Here is a 23,367-nt window from a genome sequence, read left to right as displayed (position 1 = left end):
ATATGCTGCCTCACGGTTGTAAGAGCTTGATGGATGCTGTTGGGATGCGCCTTATAATATTTCAAAATAAATGATTCAATAGATGTGGGAGGTATTGAGACTTGACTCTCTGGAACAACTAGTTAATCCGAAACTATGACTGTGTACACTGATAGCAGCGGTGTGATCTGGTATAACGGCTTCAGTGGTAAGGCGTAGTCAAGCTGAGCGGTGTTAGTTGCAACGGTTTGTATACGCTCTATTAGAGCCAATAATGGCTGCAATTGACTCTTCTGACTTATGCTATTGTCTAGCCTGCGAATCTGGTCAGGTGATGGGTGTGGGCTCTACCGTAATCCGTATAGCTGCACATCCAAACACCAGGTTAGGCATTCGCGAATTCCTCAGAAATTGGCATTTGACACTTGTAATAACAATTGGTTAAAGTCGTTCTAGAAACTTATCGAGAGAGAAAGCAATTGGAGGAAATGGTATGTCGATTTGAATCTGTTCATAAAAGGAGAAATTGCTAATTGTTGGTCGGGTATAGTCAGAAACAACAGGTATTGCAGGCCCACCCCCTGAGAGTCGTACATTATTCCAAAGACTATCGGAATCTTCACATCCAATAGCCTTGATCTTCTTCTTGGGATTCAGAATAGGTAAGTTCCAAGTAATCATCCAATTCATCTCAGAAAACTAACAACATTTAGGTTCATTGGTTGCCTACCTCTTGGGTCTTTTATTCACAAAGAACTTGTGAGTATATTCAGTGTGATTGGATGACACATATACTAACTTCACAACAAGTATATTCTTTTTCATCTCAGTGATATTACTTTTAGCTGCTGATTTTTGGAACGTTAAAAACATTAGTGGAAGATTATTAGTTGGTCTTCGTTGGTGGAATGAAACAGATGATAATGGGGAAAGTATATGGGTGTTTGAAACTTCAGACCCTTCAAGATATATCAACCCAATCGATTCAAAAGTGTTTTGGATATTACTTTATGCCTCACCAGCTTTCTGGATTGCATTAGCTGTGTTTGCAGTTTTGAAGTTTGAATTCCTTTCATTAATCCTCGTGATTATTGCAGTTGCATTAACAATGACTAATGCTTTGGCTTTCACAAAATGTGACAAGTTTGGTAAAGCTAATAGTATTGCTTCCGATGTTTTTGGTCGTGTTTCTGGTGGGTTCTTGAGCAGCATCACTCCATCTTTCTTATCAAGATGAACTAAGTGAATAAGGCAAAATATGGATTAATCAACTTAAAATAGATAGCACACATTACAACTATGAGTTTATGTAACATACTGAATAAATAAAATGAATGACTTGGTTATTATGCAGTAGTCAGATCCATCTTATAAGCTAGGTTTGGAAGCTCATATTATCTTAAAAAGCCCATGACGACCTATAATGCATCAACCAGTTCATGAATTGATGTTTTGAGAATTAGTTCATTCAAATATTCGCGCTTAGAAGAGAGCCCATTTCATCACCCTCAGATATAAATTAGTATATTATGTGGTCAATTTTTGGTCAAAATGCTTTAAGTTGGGTGCATTCTGTGCAGAAATAGGCGAGATTTAACGCTATTATATTCGATTTCAATTTTAATGTTCTATAAGTACTGATATTTCATGATTTATCAGTTTCGTTGTTGCGCCCGTTCGCTGATAGGAGGCGAACATTACACAAAAATAAGGGGGTAGCTTGTTTTGCGAGATTATTATAAATAAATATCACCATTGAAATTGTTCGACTCTGAAATATACTGAATCAACTTTTTTGACTATACTTCTACAATAAACTTTGGATTAATGTACGTTCAAAGATGTTCAATCAACTAGTAAGTTGGCGTTTTAAGAATTTCCTTACATAATCTTGAATTCGAGATGTATCAACGACCATTTTTAAAGATGAGCTTCTAAATCCAAACAACACTGTTTTGTCATTTCCCAGCAGCAAAAATATGCCTAGAGCTATCAAAGGTGAGTGCTACACTTTATGTACAGCTTCGGAACATTTACTAATGAGCTATGCAAGGTGTTCTCGTTGAATGTGATCCCTCAATCAGGGCTCTAATTATTAAGATTGATTCTGATTCTCATGATATTGTTATTCAAGTAAGTTGGAAAACATGCTGGATTTATAAAGTTTTATCTAACATTCCATGTCTTTCAGGAGCTAGATGATACTCATTTACTGATTGATCAAAAGAAGGTCGACTTTGTCAAAGCAGAACTAAACAGAATGTTGGCAAAAAATACATATAATCCATTAGATGATGAAGAAGCAGGTTCATAATCTACATAGTGATTTCTTACTAGAGAATTCATTTTATTGTTACGTTCATGATGATACATTCAAATCATCCTCTTGATCATGATCATTATCATCAAGATTCAAATTTTCAATTTCCAAATCTTGTTCGGGTTCATTTTCATACATCTTTCCAACAATTTCACCAATCACTGCAATCAATGTATCAACTTCAATTATATCCTGAGATGTGTTTGAAATTATTGAACTATAGTATTTCTCATAATTTTGAATAACAAGTTCCTAAAAGTTGGTTAGTTAGTTCAGGGCCCCAAAAAAGAGGTAAAAATATACATACCTGAATACCATCAATTAATGATGTAACAATTTCTCTATTATCAATAAAGATTTCAATTTCACTTTTCAACCTAGGAAATGAAGCCTCTATATTATCTTTCAACTTCATTGAATCTTGCTCTGCGGTTTCAGGATTTGCCTTGGATATTGGTTCAATAATCTGTTCAACTGCATCTTCTGTGAACTCATGAACAATATTTCTTAACTCTGTTTGTAATTCAGTTCTTGCATCAATCATATTATTAACCACTTTTGGTACAGATTCTCGGACTAATTCCAAAATTCCACCATCATTGAAAACACTTGAACCATTTCTAATCTTATTAATTATATCACCAATCCCTGAAAAATCAAGAAATGTTTCATTACTAACATATTCGATATCAAAGTTTTGAATTTGACTTCTCAACATGAGCAAATTTTTCAAATAAAATAATTCAGAATCTAATTTCCCTATTGTTGGTTTCCCAACATTATATGCTTGTCTCAATGAAATAATACAATCATGAACAATATTATGTGCCATATCATCAAAGACTGAGGAGCTCACCAATTGATACATCTTGGATAGTAATGAAATACCTTTACTCAATGGTGAATAACAATCCTTGAGGGTGTTTTTACTATTGGACATTGAAACGTCAGGATCTTGGTCATCTTGAGCCACTTCTGATTTTCTTCTATGGCCAATTTGGAAATCCTTATTCGTTGGTCTGTATCTAACAATGTTTTCATCAACATAAACTTGGGCTCTAAAGACTAATCTTGATTGAACATCTTGTAATATTGGATGGAAAACTTCTCCTAGATCAACATTTTCAAAACGAGGTTTATCGTAATCATTAAAAGTTGACAGGTTATTGGCTTCAAATTGTTCTTCTTCCTCTTCGTCATATTCATAATATTTATCTAATAATGTGGCTAGTTCACATAATGAGCTGATTGAAGATTCTCTCAATATGCTTTTTCTTAATGTATCATTTAAGGGTTCAGATATTTGTTGGAACCAATGCAGCAAGGCATCTTTAGAATCTCTTGGGAAGATTTTGTGGAACAATTCAAATTCATCACGGAAAATTTTGGTGAAAAATGAAATATTCCCTTGTGAAAACTGAACTAGAGTCTTTTTATCATCAACTGATAGCTTCAAATGTTCCCAAATCTTTGGTTGGATCAATCTTGTTCTTATACCAAAGTAGAAATTAAAACAATCAGATAATAATCCTTCCAATTCATCATTATTATCAGCCCTATTCACCAAGTCTGCAACAACATCATATAAGAACTCGGAGTCAGATCCAAACCTGGTGTATATCAATGCGTCTTGTGTCACTGAATTGATTTTTGTTGCAGATATCTTGGTTGTTAAGTCATCTCTAATTGTTTTTAGATTATTGACAACATAATTTCTAATTAATGTTAATGCACGGACTAGACATTGTTTGAATCTAAGATTATATAGTTCATAATCTTTGAAATCTTTATGTTCATTAATGAACCCAATACATTCATCTAGCTGAGAAAGCATCCTTTTGAATGAGCTTTTTCTAACAATGTTGGGACTTGGATTGTTTAATCTTCTAGTGAATGTATCTAATAATTCAAAATAATGCAAATAATCTTTTACTTCATCATTCAATTTCAAGTAGGTGTTATACTCATTGATCAATTTGTCTGATTGTTCTTGGAACTCATAAGTTTCTTTGGTGACAGTATCATACTTGACAGTCAAATCACTTAATATTTGAATAATATCTGATGATTTGTTTATCAATCCATCATAATTGTGTTTTCTAAATTTGCAAGTCTCTAAGAATGCATCATATTTTGAAAATTCTTGATCTTCAATCTCCTTTTCATCTTCAGTTGATAGAAGTACATTATAATCGTAAGAATCAATATACTCTTTGATCAAATGTTGTTTTTCATCTTGGGTGTATGGGAACAATAGATCCCTTTTATCATAAGTGTGATGATCTGATTTATCTGAATGGCCAAATGATTTGGATCTTTGAAGTTTTAACTCATGAGGACGAGATATAGTCAAATGACTCTTCAATGGTTAGTTTTCTCAATGTTTTGATTTCATAATTATGGACACGAAATACATACTTCACTTTGAGGTATATTTAGAGCAATTCTTTGAACAACAGAGTTTCTTCTGGCCCTGCTGTTTCTCCTGTGTTTATCTATTCCGTCCACCGTCATTATAAAGGTACTCTTTAGTAATATGTGGGTGATTTAGTCGTGATTCCAACCAACAATAGGCTATAGGATTTAATCCTTCTCTGAGGTTTTCAATCTCGATCTCAAATCTTCCACGTGATCCTCATGGGCCAAATAAGGCGGTTTGTATTGGAGCTGTCCTAAACCCAAAGCTTCTCCAAAGTATCCTGCAAATGGGCCTACGTGACCTTTTATAAAGGAAGTGACATCTGTATAGTTAAATCATCAGAAAATAGAAGAGTCTTTGAGATAAATTGGAACATTCAACACACCACTCAATCTGTTAGCCAATACAATTCTCTTCATTTGTCAAAATCGCGACTGTCATCACTTCCCGTGTCTTAAATAAACTCATCGCTGACATAATAATCGCGAAAACCAAGTTTAAGTAGAAATTTTTTTTGGTAAACTTCAATAAAGAATTAGAGTACTTCATCAAGAGCAACGCATTTAATCGATGTCACCTGAACTAAAGAAGCAAAAGACCGACGAATCAATGGCATCTCCTATCTTAAGAATCTGTACCCATAGTGGTTCATTCCACGCTGATGAATCATTAGCTGTTTACATGTTGAAATTATTACCTCGTTTCCAAAACTCTTCACTAGTTCGTTCAAGAGATCCTGCTCAATGGGAAACTTCTGATATCGTTGTTGATGTTAGTGGTAAATACGATGGTGTTAAATTCTTTGATCATCATCAAAGAGGCTTTGAAGAAACTTTCAATTCAGAGTACAAGACAAAATTAAGTTCTGCTGGTTTAGTTTATAAACATTTTGGTAAAGAAATAATCAGTGAAATTATTTCAAGCAAAGAATCTTCAATTTTGGATCTTTTATACGATAAAGTTTACAAAGAATTCATTGAATCTATCGATGCTAATGATAATGGTATTTCAAAATATGACAATGTTACTGAAAAGGCTAAATTTAACGATAGAAACATAACATTACCATCATTAGTTTCAAGTTTAAACCCACACTGGAATGCTGAACAAACTGATGATGTTTTCGATAGACAATTCTTAATTGCCTCAGAATTGATGGGTAATGCTTTTGTTAATGTTGTTAAAAATTATGGTTTGTCATGGTTACCAGCTAAACAAGTTGTTGAAGAAGCTTTTAAAGAAAGATTTGAAGTTCATGAATCAGGTAAAATATTAGTCTTGAAACAATTTGCACCATGGAAAGAACATTTGTATGAAATTGAAAAAGCTAATTCAAAACAAGGTGAAATCTTGTATGTTTTATTTGAGGATTCTGGTAAAAATTGGAGAATTTCCACCGTTCCAATCACAAGTTCAAGTTTCGAAAACAGAAAACCATTACCTGAAAAATGGAGAGGTTTAAGAGATGAAGCTTTAAGTAAAGAAACAGGTGTTGAAGGTTGTGTTTTCATTCATGCTGCTGGTTTCATTGGTGGTGCAAAGACAAAAGATGCAGTTTTACAATTGGCAAAATTAAGTTTATAGGTGTATTATTTATTCAATGTTAGACAAAATTTACTTTTTGGAATTACATTACTCATGGTGTTTTAAGGCATTTGAACTTTTGTAATATCTTTTAGCTTTTATCTTCAAGCCGGTACTAGGTCTGTTTAAAGAAATATGACATGAATTGGAATATATTACAAGAACCAAGTACTAAAGCACTTGGCTAGAAGTAACCTGTTAACCTTCGGTTACACATACTGATCCCTGAAGTCGATGTCTGGCTATTATTCTTGATAGAAGGTTTTCCCAATTAGGAAAAAATCATGATTCTCATGTGAGCCCTCGTCTATGCGAAAGTATTCTGGAGGACAATTTCTTTATAAATTATCAGGTATGTTGTATATCCTTGGTTTGACTGCTAGTTAAATAGTCACGGAGCACAAAGCATTAAAATATCTAGTGAATTAGTACTAACATAACGTCAACTGGAAAATTTTTCTTTATACTGCCAGCAGGCCGTGTTAAAAGATTGAAGCAAGACCTAATGTTTAGCGAAGCTTCAAACAATTTCATCTGTACAGATGGTTACTGCTTCGAAAATAATTATCTACACTCAAATGTGTCAGCTCTTTTATCTTCGAGGGAGATACAAGCTTTCTATAGCATGGGTTCAACTTAAGTTGATTTGATCTAGCATTTGGATACCCAGTTATGCTTCCGAGTCCAGAGTCCAAACCATGTTCAACAAAACCTATTATCCTTACAAAGACACTTGTACACACTTGTCAGTCTTCACAACAGTAGTTCATCTTAGTCCATCTTGCCTCGATGCACCTTCGTCAGAACCTTGCAGTGACTGTGTGAGTTGATGGTTTGGAAAGTTGGTTCTCAACATGGCCTCAAAAACCCATGCCCAACTTGATCCGTTTCCACATGTAAAACTTTCCACGCATCGAAACATCAAGCACTGAATGGCTAGCTAAACTGTACTAATCCTCCACGAGCCACGCCATTTTCATCCTCCCAAAGCCCTCCAACAGTACCTAATTGTGTTTGATCGTCCTTATAGTGAGGCATTTCCGGGTGATTACAGGTTTTTCGCGACTCTTGATCGCGGTGAATCGTTTGGAATTTTCAGAATACACTTTGGATCAAGAAGAAAATTGCAAGCTGTGACAGTACAGATCAGAACAATCACGACACCCAGGGTCTTACCAAAGCACAAAAGCCTGGCAATTTGACGGTAAGTGTCAATTACATTGGCTAGAGGGCCTGTCTTGTCCAAGGAGAGAGGAACAGAATCGTTGTGGAAGCATTTGAGGCTACATTCTTGGTTGAGTGCGTATACGTGTGACATTTATTGGAATTTGACATACCTACAACAACATCATCACCCAGAAACAGTATTCTTTACAATAACAGCCACTCTCAAAGTGATTCAAGAATCAGTAAGGTATTGGTCTACTGCTTGCACGGTTCCAGGGTTCTGATTGAATTTTTTTCCCATTCCAAGGACTCACATACCAGGTCACAGAAGAACAGGTATCACATTATAACGCGATCAAAACGCGTTCTTTCAAAAAGTTTTCACTAATCCTTCATCTCCTTGGATAAATATCTTTTGAAGATTATATTGAATACTAACTATTGTCCTCCAGATCGTACCATTTCATAGATGAGGTGGGGTTCGAGGAGCAAGCGTAATAGCGTTGCTCAAGAGAAGTCGAATACTAAACAGTCAATCCGTCACCAAACTACTGATAGAGACGTTTCAGAGTTGAGAAATATTGATGAAGAATCAAAACAATACAATCAGCCTTATATAAGATCTGATCAAAAGTTTGGCGGTTCTTCAAGCTCCTTGCATACAAATTTGGATTCAGAAACTAGAGCTTCAATAGATAAAGATCATGGGTTCAATGGAGCTCACCATATTGGAAACTTGACAATTTCTGGATCAACAACATCTATCAATTCAACACTACACTCCAGTACTGCTGCTGCTGAATCAATTGTTAATTCTTCCTCAATGAATACATTGACCCAAAATGACGGTGAATCAATATCTCAAAGTATCCATCCATCAAGCTCATTCAAATTGAATCACACAAATACTTCATCTTCATCTTCAAGACCATTCAATTATGATACTTATGATTCAACAGAAATCAAAACTGGTTGGTTAAACAAAGGGAACCATGTTAACAATTGGACAAATGTCAACTCTGACAGTTGGAGAATCTACAAGGCTCAATTGAAAGGTCCTGTTTTATCATTATACAAAGTTCCAGCGGACGTTAATATTAAAGCTTTTGATCATAGTGCGTGTCCTACATCTTTGGAATCAGCCAGCTCATCAACGCCATCTACTAGTGTGCGACAAAAAAGGCTATCGACGGCTTCATCAAGATTGAACATGAAAGCCGATACCAAATCATCATCTTCAAATCTTCATTCATCATCGGCATCTTCTTCATCTAATTCAATCTCTTCCGCTAATACATCAAACTCATCAGCCACCACTAAAAACTTTAGAATCAAGTTGAAATATCTTTCTGAAGTTTACCCACACCCAGATTTACAACTCAATTCAGCAAATTCAATAATCTCTGGAACTCTAGAGAGTATCTGTCACACGATATTGTTCAATACCTTGAATGATGATAAGTTGTCATACAATCTGTTAGTTATTTTGCCATTATTTGGTGATGTCAAGGCAAGTTTGAGATATTTTATTGAATATGGGATATCATTCTCCTCACAAAGACAATCAAAAAATAAAGTTGTTGTTTCTTCGAATACAGATCATGCTATTACTCAAAGAATGGCTTTGGTAATCACTACGATTTGTGATTCGTTCCCAGGTATGCTATTAGATGATGATTTGAAAGAATTGGTTATAAAACTAAAAGAGACAATATCCATTCATAATGATGAATTGGCAAAACAATTACAAAGTTTGGTTTCATCAAAAGAAGGTGAAATGAAGAATTTGACCTTTTTCAAAAATCAACAATATCAACCAAATGGATCTTTGAATTTAACAAATGTTGATGACTTCCTAAAATTGGATTCAGAACTACTAGCAAAGCAAATCAATGCCATTGACTTGAAATTTAATAAAGTTTGGAACCCAAAAACAGATGCCTCATTGTTGTATGAATTGGAAAACCTGTCCTATTCAAGATATAACCCGTTGATTTTCAACTCAACAAACAATGTTCATTACTTGGGGAGATTATTAGTTAATCATTTATTCGGTGATAATGAATCCAAAAACTCAGAGTTTAAAAGATCAAGAATCTTGTCTAAGTGGATTGAATTAGGCTGCTTTTTCGATAAAATTGGTGATATGGTGAGTTGGCTAGCTATAGCTACTGTTATTTGCTCAATGCCGATTTTGAGATTGAAGAAAACTTGGTCTCTTGTTGATGAACATTATTTGAAAACTATATCCACAGAATGGGCACCAGTTGTTTTTGAATTGGATAGAAGAACAATGATAAGTGAAGCAAGCCATAGATCTTCTTATCATGTCATTGCACCACAGGGGCTTGGTATCTCATATTCTAAACATGATGTTGTTCCTTACTTTGGTGATTTGACTGTTAAATATATTGAAAACTCCACTTTAAAACAATGTGAGAAGAGGGTTCAAAGAGTTAAAGTTTCTTTTAGCAGGTGGGATGAGTATTTATCAAATGTTGAACAAGATAACGATCAATTCAAGAATCAAACTTTCAATGAGAACCAAGAGCTGACCAAACAATTGTACAACTTGTTAACTAACCATGTTCAACTCCCTCCATTAACTCAAGAATCAATCATGGAATTGAGTTTGTCAATAGAAGCTAACACAATTGGCCAATACCACAAATTACATTACAATTCAAGAACACCATTAATCACAGGCTCCTATTTACCAACCTTGTTTACTGAAGTTTTGCCAAATTACAAGTTATTTGATCAATCTGTTCTTATTGGTGCTGGTGGGTTCGCTGCTAAACCAAATGATACACAGTCTGAGGAAGATGATTCAAGCTTCCAAAAAGTTACAGGTGTTAATGATGTTGATTTACACAGTTATGTTTTGAACTCCAAGATTCCTTCTTCGAAACAGCATGTTTTCTTGAAATCTGTTCGTGATATTTTTAACATTGGTTCTGATGTTTTCCATATTGATGATGATTTAATTTTCAAATCACTGAATAATGGTGATGAATGGAAAAGTTCAAGACCTGCAAGTGTTGTTCTGGAAAATCCTTCGTCCAAGAGATTAAGTCAAATTTCCAATAACCGTTTGAGTCAACTTTCAAACTCAAATACTCCTTCAAACAGAGTATCTGGTCATTTGGATCTAAGTCAAACAGAAGAAGAAGCAAACGATGTCTTTGCAATTTTGGACAACTCCAACTTATTGAACTCTTTGATTAAACCATTAAACGTCGTTTTGAAAGCTGGTACTTTTGAAAAATTGATTGATATTTTGGTATTGACATCAAATGTTTTCTCTAAAAAAATTAACCAAAAAGATATTGATTCTTATTTGGAAAAATCAAACTTGTTGGATAATCAATTTCTAAAATTGAATATGAATAATGGTGTTTTCACCTCAACTTTTTTTGCAACTTACAAATCATTTGCAACTACTTCTATGTTATTGGAAAATTTAGGTAAAAGATTCATTGGTGCTAAATCAGGTGCTGTGTCTATTGCTAAATTAAATACAGAAGGTGATTTACATGGTGAACAAAAAGTGTTCCCGGATTGGTACAGTCAAGTTGCCTCTGATGATGAAAACTTGAATTGGAAATTTGTTGGTAAGATTCAATTGGGTATCTTGGAAGCCTTATCAATTTTGGTTAATGAGTATTATGCTGATTTTACAGATGATTTGCAAGTCAAAAAGATTTTTGTTGATATTTTGAAAATCATTGATAATGAAATAATTGTGGAATGGAAAGGAGTCTTGAGCAGATATGAATATTCTGAATCCAAAAATGAGCTGACTGAAATCTATGAAGTTTTGTCTTCGTTATACAAAAAAATCAGAAAGAACTATATCAAGAAATGTTATAGACCATTAGATGTTTTCCCAAAACATTTACCAAACACTGATCAAAAGAACTTTGGTTCTATTAGTTTTCCGAAATTACCAAGTGATTTTGAAGAAGCGGAATTGTTTGTTGAAAAACTAGATTGGTTTATCAATGACTTGTTCAGTTCTGTTAGCATTTCTGATTGGATCTCTGTGTTTCAACTGTTGGAAATTCAAACTGGTAAATCATTAACCAGTTTATTCAAGTTTAAAGGCACTGATTCTACTAGTGAAGATGATTTGGAAATCTTGAATGTCTTCACATGGATCAAAAGTTTGTATGGTGACAATATGGATGACAAGATCTTGAATAAATTTCCTCCACCAGTAAAGATACTATTTGATGTTCATTCAAACTTGGAGAAATATTTCAAGTTACAAATTTCTGATACCAATATTTCAAGAGACATTCGTACTTCAAGAATGATTTCAATACTTCAAGTGTTGGCAATTTCAAGATTAAGAAATGGTTCAGTGGATCTTTTCAATGGTAGTGAAAAATTGGAGGATAGTGATATCGGTAAAGTTTCACCACATGTCCCATCATTCATTGAAACTGCAATTACACAAGCTATTGTTTCCCCAGAATCAAGATCTTTTTCCAAAAGTTGGATTTATTCAGCGTTAACATTAAACTCATCATCAACTGCAGATAATTGGGATGATTTGGTTCAATTGTTGCCAAAGTTTGAAATCGAACATTTAAACAAAAGTTTGAAAGGTGCTTTGACGCCTTGTGTTGGTTGGTTTGTTGAAAGATTATTGGAAATTTCATGTTTTGTTCCAAATATGTCAATTGAAAATTCTAAACTAATCAACTTTGATAAACGTCGTTTCACTTACAATTGTATCACAAATATTGTTGATATGAATGCAAATTTCCAAAACACATTTGCTCAAAGTGGTTCTGAAAGTGACCAAATCAGAGATGAGTTTTCCTTCTTATTCAAGTTGGCACATTATCCGACTGTTGATCACAAACAAGTGAAAGAATTCGCCTCAAGGGAAAATAAAGAATATCCAAAGAATGATCAAAAGGCTAAATTCTTAGGAGGATTAATTGCATCTGAACAAGAAAAAATTAAACGTGATTTGAAGAAAAGAGAAGTTTTGGAAAATCAAGAAAGAGATATCAAAAGAACTCAACTATTATCACAAGCTTCAAGAGCTTCAACAACTATTCAACGTGATGTTCCTCAATACAATGATCAAAGCTCATTACGTAAACCGCGTCAAAGTTCATCCCCTTCAAAAGGTTCTGGTTCAAGTATGGGTAAAAGACTTGGTGGCTTATTGAAATCTGTCCGTCCATTTTCCATAAGTGTTGGTAGTAATTGGTCAGGCCCTGATAGAGTGGTTCATCCAGATGAATTACCTGATGTTAATAGTGTTGATCTTAGTGGTAAACATTCTAAACCATATCAACAAATCAAGTTATTCAATACAAAACCACTATTTGTTCATTCAAATATTGAAGGTTTTTTCAAAGTTGTTGGTGAAAATGGTGAAGATTATTGTTTCCAAGCATTAAACAATGCAGAAGCTCAAAGTTGGATTAGTGCATTAAATTTATCAAAGAGGTACACCTATTTATCGAAAGATGCTCAAGGTTTAACAAGTTCAAAAGTGTTTGGTGTCCCAATTGCAGATGTTTGTGAACGTGAAGGTAGTTTGATTCCAAGAATTGTTGAAAGATTATTACAAGAAATTGAAGTTAGAGGACTTGATGAAACTGGGTTATATAGAATCCCTGGTTCTGTTGGTAGTATCAACTTGTTAAAGCAAGCATTTGATGAAGGTGGTGATTTCACTTTAGAAGATGATCGTTGGTTTGAAATTAACACTTTAGCTGGTTGTTTTAAATCATATTTACGTGAATTACCAGAAAGTCTTTTAACTTCAGAATTATTACCAGAGTTTGTTTTAGCTACTAAACAAGGTGATTTGGTGGAAAATATGAAATCATTAGTTCGTCAATTACCAGTTCATAATTATCATTTGTTGAAGAGATTATTTGAACATTTAAGCAAAGTTATTCAACATTCTGAAAACAATAGAATGGATGCAGTTAATTTGGCAATTGTCTTTTCAATGAGTTTTATAAACAATGATAACATTGGTGCTAGTATGGGTACTGATCTTGGTGCTTTACAGACAATTTTACAATCATTAATCAAGAATCCAGAAGCTGTGTTCAATGAACAATATAATGATGACAGTACTGTCTTCACAGCAGCTGAATAAGTCTATGTGTGTTTTATAAATTATAAAGTGTGTGTGTGTGTGTGTTTTTATGTGTTCAATTTGTTATTCGTTTTGTGTTTTTGTTTGATTTTAATATAATAATTATTCTTAATGACGATTTTCATGCCAGTTTTGTACTTATTCTACAATACTGAATACACTTTATGTACTTTTTTTTTAATTAATGGGTATGTGGCTCGTTATTATACAACATACCGACAAATTTATATATAAATATCATATTTACAAGACATTATTCTCTTTATTCATTTCTTGCCTCTTCTAACAATTTTAATTTCAGCATTTTTTCTCTTTTGATCTGCTAATTCTTTTAATTTATCCTCTCTAGCTTTAGTTTCAGCTTTTTTTTCAGCTTGCTTTCTTGTTTTTTCAAAATGCTCCTTGAATGTTTCCCTTATACCTTTTTGAGGTTGTGATGGATCAACAGGTTTTGGTGGAGCAATTTCAGCAAGATTCATATATTTTCTAAATGATTTATTTTTCAATATATAACTTTGGAAAACGGAAAATAACCCATTAACAAAGAAATATAAGATAACACCACTTGATAATGACATTGTAGCTGGAATGGAGATTAGTGGTAAATAGGTTAAGATTTTCTTAACTTGGGGAGTCCAAACTTGAGCACCAGTTTCACCACCAGCTCTCATGAACCCCATAATAACAGCAGCTGATAAACATTGCAAGCCTAAATAAGGATCAGCAGCAGTTAGATCTTGAAACCACAAGATACCACCATTTTGGAATCCATCGACATTAGCATTAGCCATACCACGTAAACCTGCAAAGAACCCAATAGCAATTGGTAATTGTAAGATTGGAGCCATCAAATAACGATTTTTAATACCATGTTCTTGTAATAATTTTTTACGTTTCATCATAACCAATTGACTTTCAGCCATATCAGCAGCTGAGTATAGTTGTGCTTGAAGATCATCTAATTTTGGTTTAATCTTTGCATTTCTGGCCATAACATCTGAGGATTTAACATATAACGGGAACATACAAGCACGAACAGAGATTGTTGTTAAAGCAATAGTGGCCCACCATGGTAGACCAGTATAAACATGAACGATTTCTAAAACGTGTTGAATTAAATCTGGAGGCCACCACCAAGATTTTGCTAACCCAATGGATTGTAAATAACCAATATGTTGAGAAGCTTCACCAATTATTTGAGAGCCTGTCCCTGAAACAACTTCAGCAGCTTGATCAAATGAAGGTAAACTTTTTTGTATTTCAGTTGCTGCTTGCTGAGCAGAAGAACTGGAGTTATATCTTACATTTTGTATATTGAATCTTGAATTTACTGGATTTAGTCTGGCACCTAAGAATAAAGGCTGTATGCGCACCTATAAATGATGGGTTAGTATTGGGAACTCAGCCAAGAAAAGAGATGTTAACTTACAGCTTTGGAGCTGCGTAGTATTGAAGATCTCAACATCTCTCCAAACTCGTCTGTTCTTTGAATCTTGATCCTTCAAATTGAATTGATTTATACCCATTCAAAATCCAGCTTCTGTTTTTCAAAAACGTCGTTGATAGAAAAAAAAAAAAATAGCCAGTGATTATGTAATACTCAACCCATAAAAAAAAAGTTCACGACATCAAAGAATTTGAATATTGGAAACGAAATCAGAATTCACTATTTTCCAGGCTGTTTAATTACTAGTTAAGATGCTGGTGATACGGCATAGCTCAGTGTGTCGAAGAATACCCAGTTTCTCTATTTGCCAATTCAGCTCCCAATTTATACGGTTCCAATCAACCAACCAATCACATCAAGTTGATATTCAAAGTCAAGTCAATACATTATACTCCAAAATTCATAATCCTAAAGATCCAGAACCACCAATAATATTCACAAATCTTGCTTCAAGGCTCCCCAAGGAGGAAATATCAATCATTGCAGCTAATGTGTTGAGTTCAATAGTTCCAAGTTCTAAAAATCGGTTTTTTTTACAAAATGTATTAGAATCTGTTGAATTAAAAGATATTAATAATCGTGATATTCTAGATGGATTAATCCTTATGGTGCATAAACTATCCAAGCATTCAAGTGTCCCTAAGGAAATCCAAACCAAATTGATCAAGATTTTTTTAGAATATGCTAATGACTATACGATTGATAGAATGTCTCAAGGTCTTGTTGAATTTGATGGTGGGTTTAATAAACATGTCTTGGTGGCAATGTTGTTGAAATTGAAGAAATATGATGATGCATATCAATTAGTTATGGAAACTTTAGAAAATTTGGGTAAAATACGGTTCACCACAGTGGAAATTACAATTCAACATTTATGTTTTGTTAATCAAGTTGAAAAAGCTGGAAATGTTTTAGAACAGGCAATGAAACATAGAAGAGTTGTATATCCTCGTACACTTTCCATATTTCTTTCCAAGGCTGTTGAAATGGGTGAATTCAAAGTTGTCTCCAAGTTTCAAAATCATATATTACAGAGAACTTATATTGAGAATGGGACATTAGTTAGACTGGCTGAATGTCTTGCAGAGAGTGGTCACATGCAACATCTATTCAATATAAGGCAAATTGCATCAAATAAAGGATCTTTCCTTCCTGAATTTATGGAAAGAATTGATAAAAGTATAGCTGAAGGTTATGCTAAAACAAAGAATTTTAACAAGGCATGGTCATATATTGAATCATGTAATGATGGTTCAAAAGAATTAGAAGTTGTTGATTATCCCTTTTTAAAATCACTTATTAGTGTTGAATTTGTTGATTCGACAAGGACTTTGATGCTAAGGAAAATGACATCATCACAAGATAATTTGAAGAAATTTATGTTGAATCTTGTTATTGCCAAATTTTGTGAAGAAGGTGAAATATCTTGTGCATTAAGGTTGATTGATGAAACCCCTATTGTACAACCATATATTAATGAAAATACCATATTACAATTGATTCATGGAGCTGATATAACCTCTGATCAAGATGCTTTAAAAGAGATTTATGAATTGATAGAATCAAGAGATTTGAAATTTGCTCAAAGGAAAACATTGGATTTAGTTGTTTCAACTTTTTTAGAAAGTGATTATTGGTTTTATATTTTCAAGATATTAGAAAGATCAGAAGTTGAATTCAAGATTAGACCTAATTTGTTTTCCAAATTGGAGATTAAATGTAAAGAGTACAATACAACACAACATTTGAAATATAAAATAGATTAAAATAAACATCGTGTATATATGAAATCAATGTAGTAGTTTATGGCATGAACCCCATCATCAAATTTCTTAGAGCTTCACCTTTTTCACTTTTCAAAACTTTCATACTCATCCCACTAATTTCTTCATCCAATATACCATCATTCAAGAACTCTAAACAAATCTTGGTGAAATCATTACAATTATTTTCAAACAATTCATAAAGTCCCGGTTTAAAATTATCTAAATTTTGTAAAAATTCTTGAAATATCTCTTGAGGTATAAAAGTTTCACCCATTGATCTAATTTCTATCGGTTTACCAAAATGTGAAGTTAATGGTACAACTTGCATAATACCTTGAGAATTGAAGAAATATTCAGTGTTGTATACCGTTATCGAAGTGTGGTAAATGGCCTTTAGATGAATCCCTATCAATGGTAATGATAGTTGGGCAGCTAGCCCTTGTGATAAGTCATAAATGTTTAGTTGGATTGGGGTTGGTTGGTCTTCTGACATTGGTGGCGAATGAAATATGGTGTTGATTTAATTGTATAAACTTGTTGATATAGGTTCTCGTTTTCTAAGGGTATAATGGATTCGTTGGTTAGTTCCTTTAAGCTGGTTCTATCTATATTCTAGTTGTTCTGTTCTAGTGTTGATGTTGGAGTTAATGGTGAAGTTGATAATCAATTTGTCTCGTTGGGTTTGAATTTTTTTAGTGCCTTTGTGGAGTTTGGGGCGTTAACGGTGATTGCACCGAGAGGGAAGATAAAGGGCATTATTTGGATAGGATTACAGCAGTTTATATGGTGTTATAGAAGTGACTCTGATATATTCTTTATCTATTACTTACTTATTCATTTACTATTTACTATTATATCTATTATCTATTCTCTATTACCTATTCTCTATCCAATTCAGCCACAGTTCCCATTCGCGAAGCTGATAATTCGCGACTGCCGCAGAGTCCTGTCGAATCGGGAGCATTTTGATAATGAAAAGTCTCGAGAAATTGAACAACTGAAGAATTTGAATAAAGAAAAGGAATAACCAATAAAGAGTATCAAGATAGACCATAAGCCATGTCCATCAACTTCTTCAAGGGCCATCCAACAGAGTCTCTACTGCCCAACTCCACCATCGTCAATGCCACAACTTCTCTACTAACAGCCAAAAGAGATTATGATCTTGATCCACAAAATAGACATCCATTAACTTATGGCTCAGATGCTGGTGCTATTTGGGTTCGTGATGAAGTTGCCAAATTCTCCAATTCAACGTTCAAGCCAAAATCACCAACAACTCATGATTTTATCAATTTGACTGCGGGTTCAAGTTATGGTATTATGAATATCTTAACTCAAACTACTTTACCTCATACAAATTATACAAAGCAAGCTTTTTTAATCACGCCTACTTATTTCTTGATCAATGAAACGTTTATTGATGCTGGGTTTGGTGGTAAGATGACTGGTATTGATGAAATCCCTGGTGGTGTTGATCTTGTTCAATTAGAATCGAAATTAAAACAATTTAATGGCAGTGATTCAAATGATGAAGATTTGAAATTGATTAATAATCCTCAGGGTGTCCCAAAGAAGATTTATAAATTTGTTTTATATTGTATTCCAACTTTTTCAAATCCAGGTGGTGAAACATATGATTTAGAGACAAGATTAAAATTAATTGAATTGGCTCGTAAATATGATATGTTGATCATAACTGATGATGTTTATGATTTATTAGATTATGAACAATCTTTAGAAGTTTTACCCCAGCCATTACCAAGATTAACACATTTAGATCGTGATTCGTATGGAAATGAATATGGTAACACTATTATAAATAGTACTTTTTCTAAACTAATCGCACCGGGTTTAAGATTTGGATATCAAGAAAGTGTTAATGAGAAATTAGTTCATCAATTAAGTCAAGGTGGTGCTAATGTTAGTGGTGGTACTCCATCTCAATTAAATTCAATGGTTGTCGGTACAATTTTACAAAATGGTGATATTGAAAAAGTTATAAATTCATTTAGAAGGGTTTATTCAGAAAGGGCACATTTATTACAAAAATTGATCAAGGATCTATTACCATCTGGTACAAAAGCTACAGGCTTCAATGGTGGTTATTTCATTTGGGTTACATTACCTTCAAATTATGATGTTGGGGAAATTTGTCAAAAATTGAAAAATGATGAAAATATCGTATTGGCAAATGGTGATAATTTTGAAGTTGTGGGAGATATTAGACATTGGGGTAAGCGTAGTGTTAGATTGAGTATTAGTTATTTGACCAAAGATGAAATCCAAAAGGGTATTGAACAATGGGCAAAGGTTATTAAAGAGATGTATAATTGATTGAATTTGTAATTCATACACTTTGTAGCTGTGTCCACGAAAAGCCGTATCTCGGCCGACTTGAGTTAGTCCCAGGGTCCACCAAACGTCAAAGTCAATCTACAGAGATAGAGACGTTCTATTCCTTCTGTTCCTTTATTTCCATCGCATTATCATTATTAATCAACGGTTTAAACTAGTTTACTTATTAGAATTGATTTAATATGAGGATTATTAGCTAATAACTTACCTAACACTCGCTTTTCGGCGCCTTTTCCCCTTTTCGGAGCTTCTCGCCCGAGAAAATGCGTTGCTTCCCGAGAAAAACAAGTTAAAAAACACTCTTTTGAATGAGAATTTGTAATTGTCATCAAGAAGAAAATAATATATATAAACTACAGATGATGATGGTATTCATTTAATGAAGAGTTTATTATATGGTTATTGAAGTTTCAGAGTGTTTACAGGAATCATAATGAGTGGTAATAATAATATTCAATCTGAGGAGTATCAAGGTCCCGCTAGTTATTTACCAAGTCGTGAAGAAGTTGGTAATAAATTATATGGGATGGATGAATTAAGTCTAAGTTATTCAAGATCTCATCAACAAAATGATGAAGAGAATCAAAGATTGGAAAGTTCAAGTTCAAATGATGAAAAGGCTAATACTGGTGGAGCATCAGCTCAACAAGAACAACAAGTTCAAGGCGGCGGTCCAGGTCCAGGCGGGCCAGGTGGTCCTCCAAAGGAAAGAGTTGGGTTTTCCATCCAAATATTTCTCATTTAAGATTTAAATTATTGTTAAACTATTTGAAAATTTGGTTTTATTTATGTTCATTAGTTATTGTTGTTTTTTCGATTTATTGGGGTGCTTTATATGATCGTGAATCTCATTTAAAGAACTTAACAAGTTTAGTCATTGTGGAGGATACAAGAGTTGGTGATATTGATGGATTAATTGGACAAGAATTGACTAATTTGATGCGCAGTGCTCAATTTAATTCAAGAGCCGGTTGGAGAATTTATCAAGGTGATGAAATTTATCAAGATGGTTTATTTACAAGAGGTGAAAATATAAGTGAAAAATTATTGGAAAAAGTTCATCATAGAAAATATTGGAGTGCTGTTCATATTTATCCAAATGCAACTTATAATCAATATCAATCTTATAAGAATGCACAAGTTGATAAAAGACCAGCAGTGGAATTTATTTATGAATCTGCAAGAGATATAACAAATATGAAACCTTATGTTGTTACACCTTTCCAACAATTGGAGGAAGCGTTCCAATCAAATTATGCACCTGTTGCTCAACAATTGATTTCAAATTTAACTCAAGATGAAAAATTGAATTTAATTAATAGTGAATCAATTACCACACCACCAAATTTCATATTCAATGATTATCGTCCATATACAAACAACACATTATTAGCTCCATTACAGGTTGGATTAATTTATTTAATCATTATTTCATTTTTCCTTTTCAACTTCTTTGTGGAGACTCACAAGATTTTATTACCACATTTGAAAATGCCTCAATATATTCTTTATAGATTTTTGGGAAATCAGCTCAGTTATCTGGTCTTGTCATTATTCATTGGTGCAGTTTCAGCAATTTTCCAAATTGATTTCACAGTGGCATTTGGTAAAGCTGGGTTTGTTGTTTATTGGTTTTCAACTTATTTAACAATGTCTGCAGTTGGTGGTGCTAGTGAAAATATGGCAATGTTGATTTTTACATATAACCCACCATTTGTTGGATTTTGGTTAATTTCATGGGTTATTTTGAATGTTTCACCAAGTTTTAGTCCAATGGCTTTAACTAGTCATTTTTATAGATATGGTTATATGATGCCAATTCATTCTTCAAATGAAATTACAAAAGTTATATTTTTGGATATATGGAAGGGACAATTGGGTTTATATTATGGGTTATTAGTTGTTTGGGTTGTTGTTAATGCACTTTTGAATCCATTGGTGTTGAAACACTGTGGTAAGATAATGGCTAAAAGGGCACAAGCTGCTGCTGCTGCTGCCAAATAGATTTAGACAAGAACTAGAGCCCGTCATAAAATGTGATTGGTCATAAGAACTACATAATAATAGCCAGAGACACGGATGTTTTTTAATTAGGTACATATATATTACGTTGGTGTTACAAGGTGCACACACTGTACAAAATCAAATAATCAATGAGTAATTCATACTCTATTACGTAGAGATGCCTCTGGTGTTCCTTTCGGTTAAAACCCCATGAAAAAGTTTTCAGATGTTGATCTAAAACCGGTTGTTGCACTCCTGTTTAATGAGGTGGATTTCGATTTCCATCGTCTTCTAATTATAGGCAGGAAGTGATAAACAGGATTCACAGGTAATCAGTGGGTCATCTAAGTAATGAATTAGTGGTTAGTTAAGGAATAAGGAATAAGGTGAATATGGTGCTGTCTGTTAAATTGAATTAGATGCTGGATATCCCAAATACGCCTTGTTCAGGCAAAGGCACAAGCCAACTAATTTTAACTAATTGTGTCTCGCGTAACTGGTTTAATTATAGCAATTCCCTTCCAAGAGTTTCCCAAAGAATAGTCCAACTGCCCTTTTGGGAATGAAATGAGTTGCAAATTGGTGTCTTGTTTTTAGTATGGCAAACATATTCCTACATCAAAAGGAAAAAAGCTGTTAAAAATAGAGAAACTCAAGAGAAACTCACCATCGAGATTATGGGTATAAATACCCTTGAAACTTTCCATTAACCATGCCTTCAATTATTTATTCAACTATCAATCAATTTTCATTCACTCGCTCACAATGAAATTCTTAACCATCTTATCAGCTTTCTCATCAGTCGCTTTAGCTCAATATTTAAACACAACTTCCTCTGCTGCTTCAAGTAGTGAAGCTGTTGATGTTACCACAATCACTAAAGATACAGTTGTTACTGAATTCACCACCTATTGTCCATACCCAACCACAATTGTCACCAATAACAAGACCATTACTGTTGACCATGCCACAACTTTAACCATTACTGATTGTCCATGTTCAATTAAAACAACAATCACCACTTCAGGTTCAATTCCTCCAGAAGAAACAACTGCTGCTCCTTCTGAATCAGGTCATGAAGAACCAGGTCACACTACAACTATCTCCAAAGACACTGTTGTCACTGAATTTACAACTTATTGTCCAGAAGCTACTACAATTGTTACAAATGGTAAAACCTATACAGCTACTGGAGCAACAACTTTAACTATTACTGATTGTCCATGTACTGTTCCAACTCATACTGTTGTTACAAATACCCCAGGTACTCCAGGTACCCCAGCTGCTCCAACTGGAACTACTGCTCCATCAACTGCCCCATCTCAAGGCACTACTGAAGGGACATCTCCAGCTCCAGCTCCTTCACACGGTACTTCCCAAGCTCCAAGTGGAACCACCACTCAAGCTCCAGCTGGTTCTTCAACCACTTTACAAACTTCAGCTACTGTCCCAGGTTCAAGTTCTGGTCCAGCTTCTGTTGAAATTCAAAGTTCAAATGGTGCTGGCTCTTTACAAAAAGCTATTGGTGGTTCAATCGCTGGTTTGATTGCTGCTGTTGCTTATCTATTCTAAGTGATTTAGCAACTTCAATTTTAATTAATTAATTTCGGTTTTTATCTATTCAGGTTTTTCTTTTTTTTTTATTCTATCATCATCTATTATTCATGGTTTTATTGTTTTTTCGGTTAATTCTACATTAAAGGGTTTTTTATTTCATGGCATTATCTATTTTTTTGTTCCTTTTAGACTTATACCAGTTTTAACTTCAAAAGGGTTTAAAGGTTTTTTTTATCTAGTTTGAATATCTTTAGGATTGATTGTTTCATCAGTTCTTTTAATGAAAACATTTAAAATGATTATTTAAGTTGTAGCCTACTCTTAACTTTAAATTTGGTACTGTGTCAACCATTTAAGCGAAAAACCTTATTTACGGGACCTGAGACTTTGTTTGTAAGACCTTGTTCAATTTCAAATTTTTCAAAATGTTGTATGTCAAATGTGTAAAATACTGAGATCAAATGAAAGTATAGCGTTAACTTAAATTGGATACAAAACACATGTTCAAATATTTACTTTAGCAATCAAGGGATTAATCAGATTGATCATTTAATGAGTAGAAAAGATAATCAAGAAAATCAAGAATTAATGGGAAAATCAGGATGTAAATGACCTCCAGACAAGAATCCT

At 33.7% G+C, this 23,367-nt stretch overlaps 11 protein-coding genes across 11 annotated transcripts; 8 read left to right on the top strand and 3 right to left on the bottom strand.

Annotated features, from left to right (window-relative positions):
• Positions 1 to 135: 135 nt before the first annotated feature.
• Positions 136 to 1,216, top strand: TVP23 (Tvp23p; the record flags this gene model as incomplete). The annotated part of the gene is made up of 5 exons (XM_019184552.1): positions 136 to 187; positions 436 to 470; positions 530 to 641; positions 693 to 738; positions 790 to 1,216. The coding sequence occupies 5 exons, from the start codon at positions 136 to 138 to the stop codon at positions 1,214 to 1,216; spliced, it is 672 nt and encodes a 223-aa protein (XP_019039938.1).
• A 742-nt stretch (positions 1,217 to 1,958) lies between these two features.
• Positions 1,959 to 2,293, top strand: TFB5 (TFIIH complex subunit TFB5; the record flags this gene model as incomplete). The annotated part of the gene is made up of 3 exons (XM_019183151.1): positions 1,959 to 1,977; positions 2,033 to 2,112; positions 2,171 to 2,293. The coding sequence occupies 3 exons, from the start codon at positions 1,959 to 1,961 to the stop codon at positions 2,291 to 2,293; spliced, it is 222 nt and encodes a 73-aa protein (XP_019039937.1).
• Positions 2,294 to 2,528: 235 nt separating this feature from the next.
• On the bottom strand, positions 2,529 to 4,598 carry COG3 (Golgi transport complex subunit COG3; the record flags this gene model as incomplete). The annotated part of the gene is made up of 1 exon (XM_019181516.1): positions 2,529 to 4,598. A coding segment is annotated over one exon (2,070 nt), but the record flags the coding sequence as incomplete, so codon positions are not given.
• Positions 4,599 to 5,327: 729 nt separating this feature from the next.
• MYG1 (Myg1p) lies at positions 5,328 to 6,302 on the top strand (the record flags this gene model as incomplete). Its single annotated transcript, XM_019181610.1, has 1 exon — positions 5,328 to 6,302. The coding sequence occupies one exon, from the start codon at positions 5,328 to 5,330 to the stop codon at positions 6,300 to 6,302; it is 975 nt and encodes a 324-aa protein (XP_019039935.1).
• A 1,990-nt stretch (positions 6,303 to 8,292) lies between these two features.
• On the top strand, positions 8,293 to 13,605 carry BEM2 (GTPase-activating protein BEM2; the record flags this gene model as incomplete). Its single annotated transcript, XM_019181569.1, has 2 exons — positions 8,293 to 10,567; positions 10,634 to 13,605. The coding sequence occupies 2 exons, from the start codon at positions 8,293 to 8,295 to the stop codon at positions 13,603 to 13,605; spliced, it is 5,247 nt and encodes a 1,748-aa protein (XP_019039934.1).
• Positions 13,606 to 13,871: 266 nt separating this feature from the next.
• OXA1 (membrane insertase OXA1) lies at positions 13,872 to 15,070 on the bottom strand (the record flags this gene model as incomplete). Its single annotated transcript, XM_019184551.1, has 2 exons — positions 13,872 to 14,978; positions 15,035 to 15,070. 2 exons carry the CDS (start codon positions 15,068 to 15,070, stop codon positions 13,872 to 13,874), a joined length of 1,143 nt encoding a protein of 380 aa, XP_019039933.1.
• Positions 15,071 to 15,235: 165 nt separating this feature from the next.
• Positions 15,236 to 16,831, top strand: WICANDRAFT_67402 (uncharacterized protein). The gene has a single exon (XM_019184081.1). The coding sequence runs from the start codon at positions 15,304 to 15,306 to the stop codon at positions 16,816 to 16,818; it is 1,515 nt and encodes a 504-aa protein (XP_019039932.1). The 5' UTR covers positions 15,236 to 15,303; the 3' UTR covers positions 16,819 to 16,831.
• A 24-nt stretch (positions 16,832 to 16,855) lies between these two features.
• Positions 16,856 to 17,311, bottom strand: WICANDRAFT_28964 (C97 family peptidase; the record flags this gene model as incomplete). The annotated part of the gene is made up of 1 exon (XM_019181562.1): positions 16,856 to 17,311. The coding sequence occupies one exon, from the start codon at positions 17,309 to 17,311 to the stop codon at positions 16,856 to 16,858; it is 456 nt and encodes a 151-aa protein (XP_019039931.1).
• A 566-nt stretch (positions 17,312 to 17,877) lies between these two features.
• WICANDRAFT_28773 (2-aminoadipate transaminase) lies at positions 17,878 to 19,155 on the top strand (the record flags this gene model as incomplete). Its single annotated transcript, XM_019181537.1, has 1 exon — positions 17,878 to 19,155. The coding sequence occupies one exon, from the start codon at positions 17,878 to 17,880 to the stop codon at positions 19,153 to 19,155; it is 1,278 nt and encodes a 425-aa protein (XP_019039930.1).
• A 741-nt stretch (positions 19,156 to 19,896) lies between these two features.
• On the top strand, positions 19,897 to 21,180 carry WICANDRAFT_28940 (SNG1 family protein; the record flags this gene model as incomplete). The annotated part of the gene is made up of 1 exon (XM_019181557.1): positions 19,897 to 21,180. A coding segment is annotated over one exon (1,284 nt), but the record flags the coding sequence as incomplete, so codon positions are not given.
• Positions 21,181 to 21,945: 765 nt separating this feature from the next.
• On the top strand, positions 21,946 to 22,806 carry WICANDRAFT_67399 (uncharacterized protein; the record flags this gene model as incomplete). Its single annotated transcript, XM_019184080.1, has 1 exon — positions 21,946 to 22,806. The coding sequence occupies one exon, from the start codon at positions 21,946 to 21,948 to the stop codon at positions 22,750 to 22,752; it is 807 nt and encodes a 268-aa protein (XP_019039928.1). The 3' UTR covers positions 22,753 to 22,806.
• Between the last annotated feature and the right edge of the window lie 561 nt (positions 22,807 to 23,367).

The sequence above is a fragment of the Wickerhamomyces anomalus genome (genome assembly GCF_001661255.1).
Source record: "Wickerhamomyces anomalus NRRL Y-366-8 unplaced genomic scaffold WICANscaffold_2, whole genome shotgun sequence".
NCBI classification, from domain to species: Eukaryota; Fungi; Ascomycota; class Saccharomycetes; order Phaffomycetales; family Wickerhamomycetaceae; genus Hansenula; species Hansenula anomala.
Note: the sequence above shows the minus strand (reverse complement) of the source record. Positions and strands in the feature narration are given on the sequence as shown.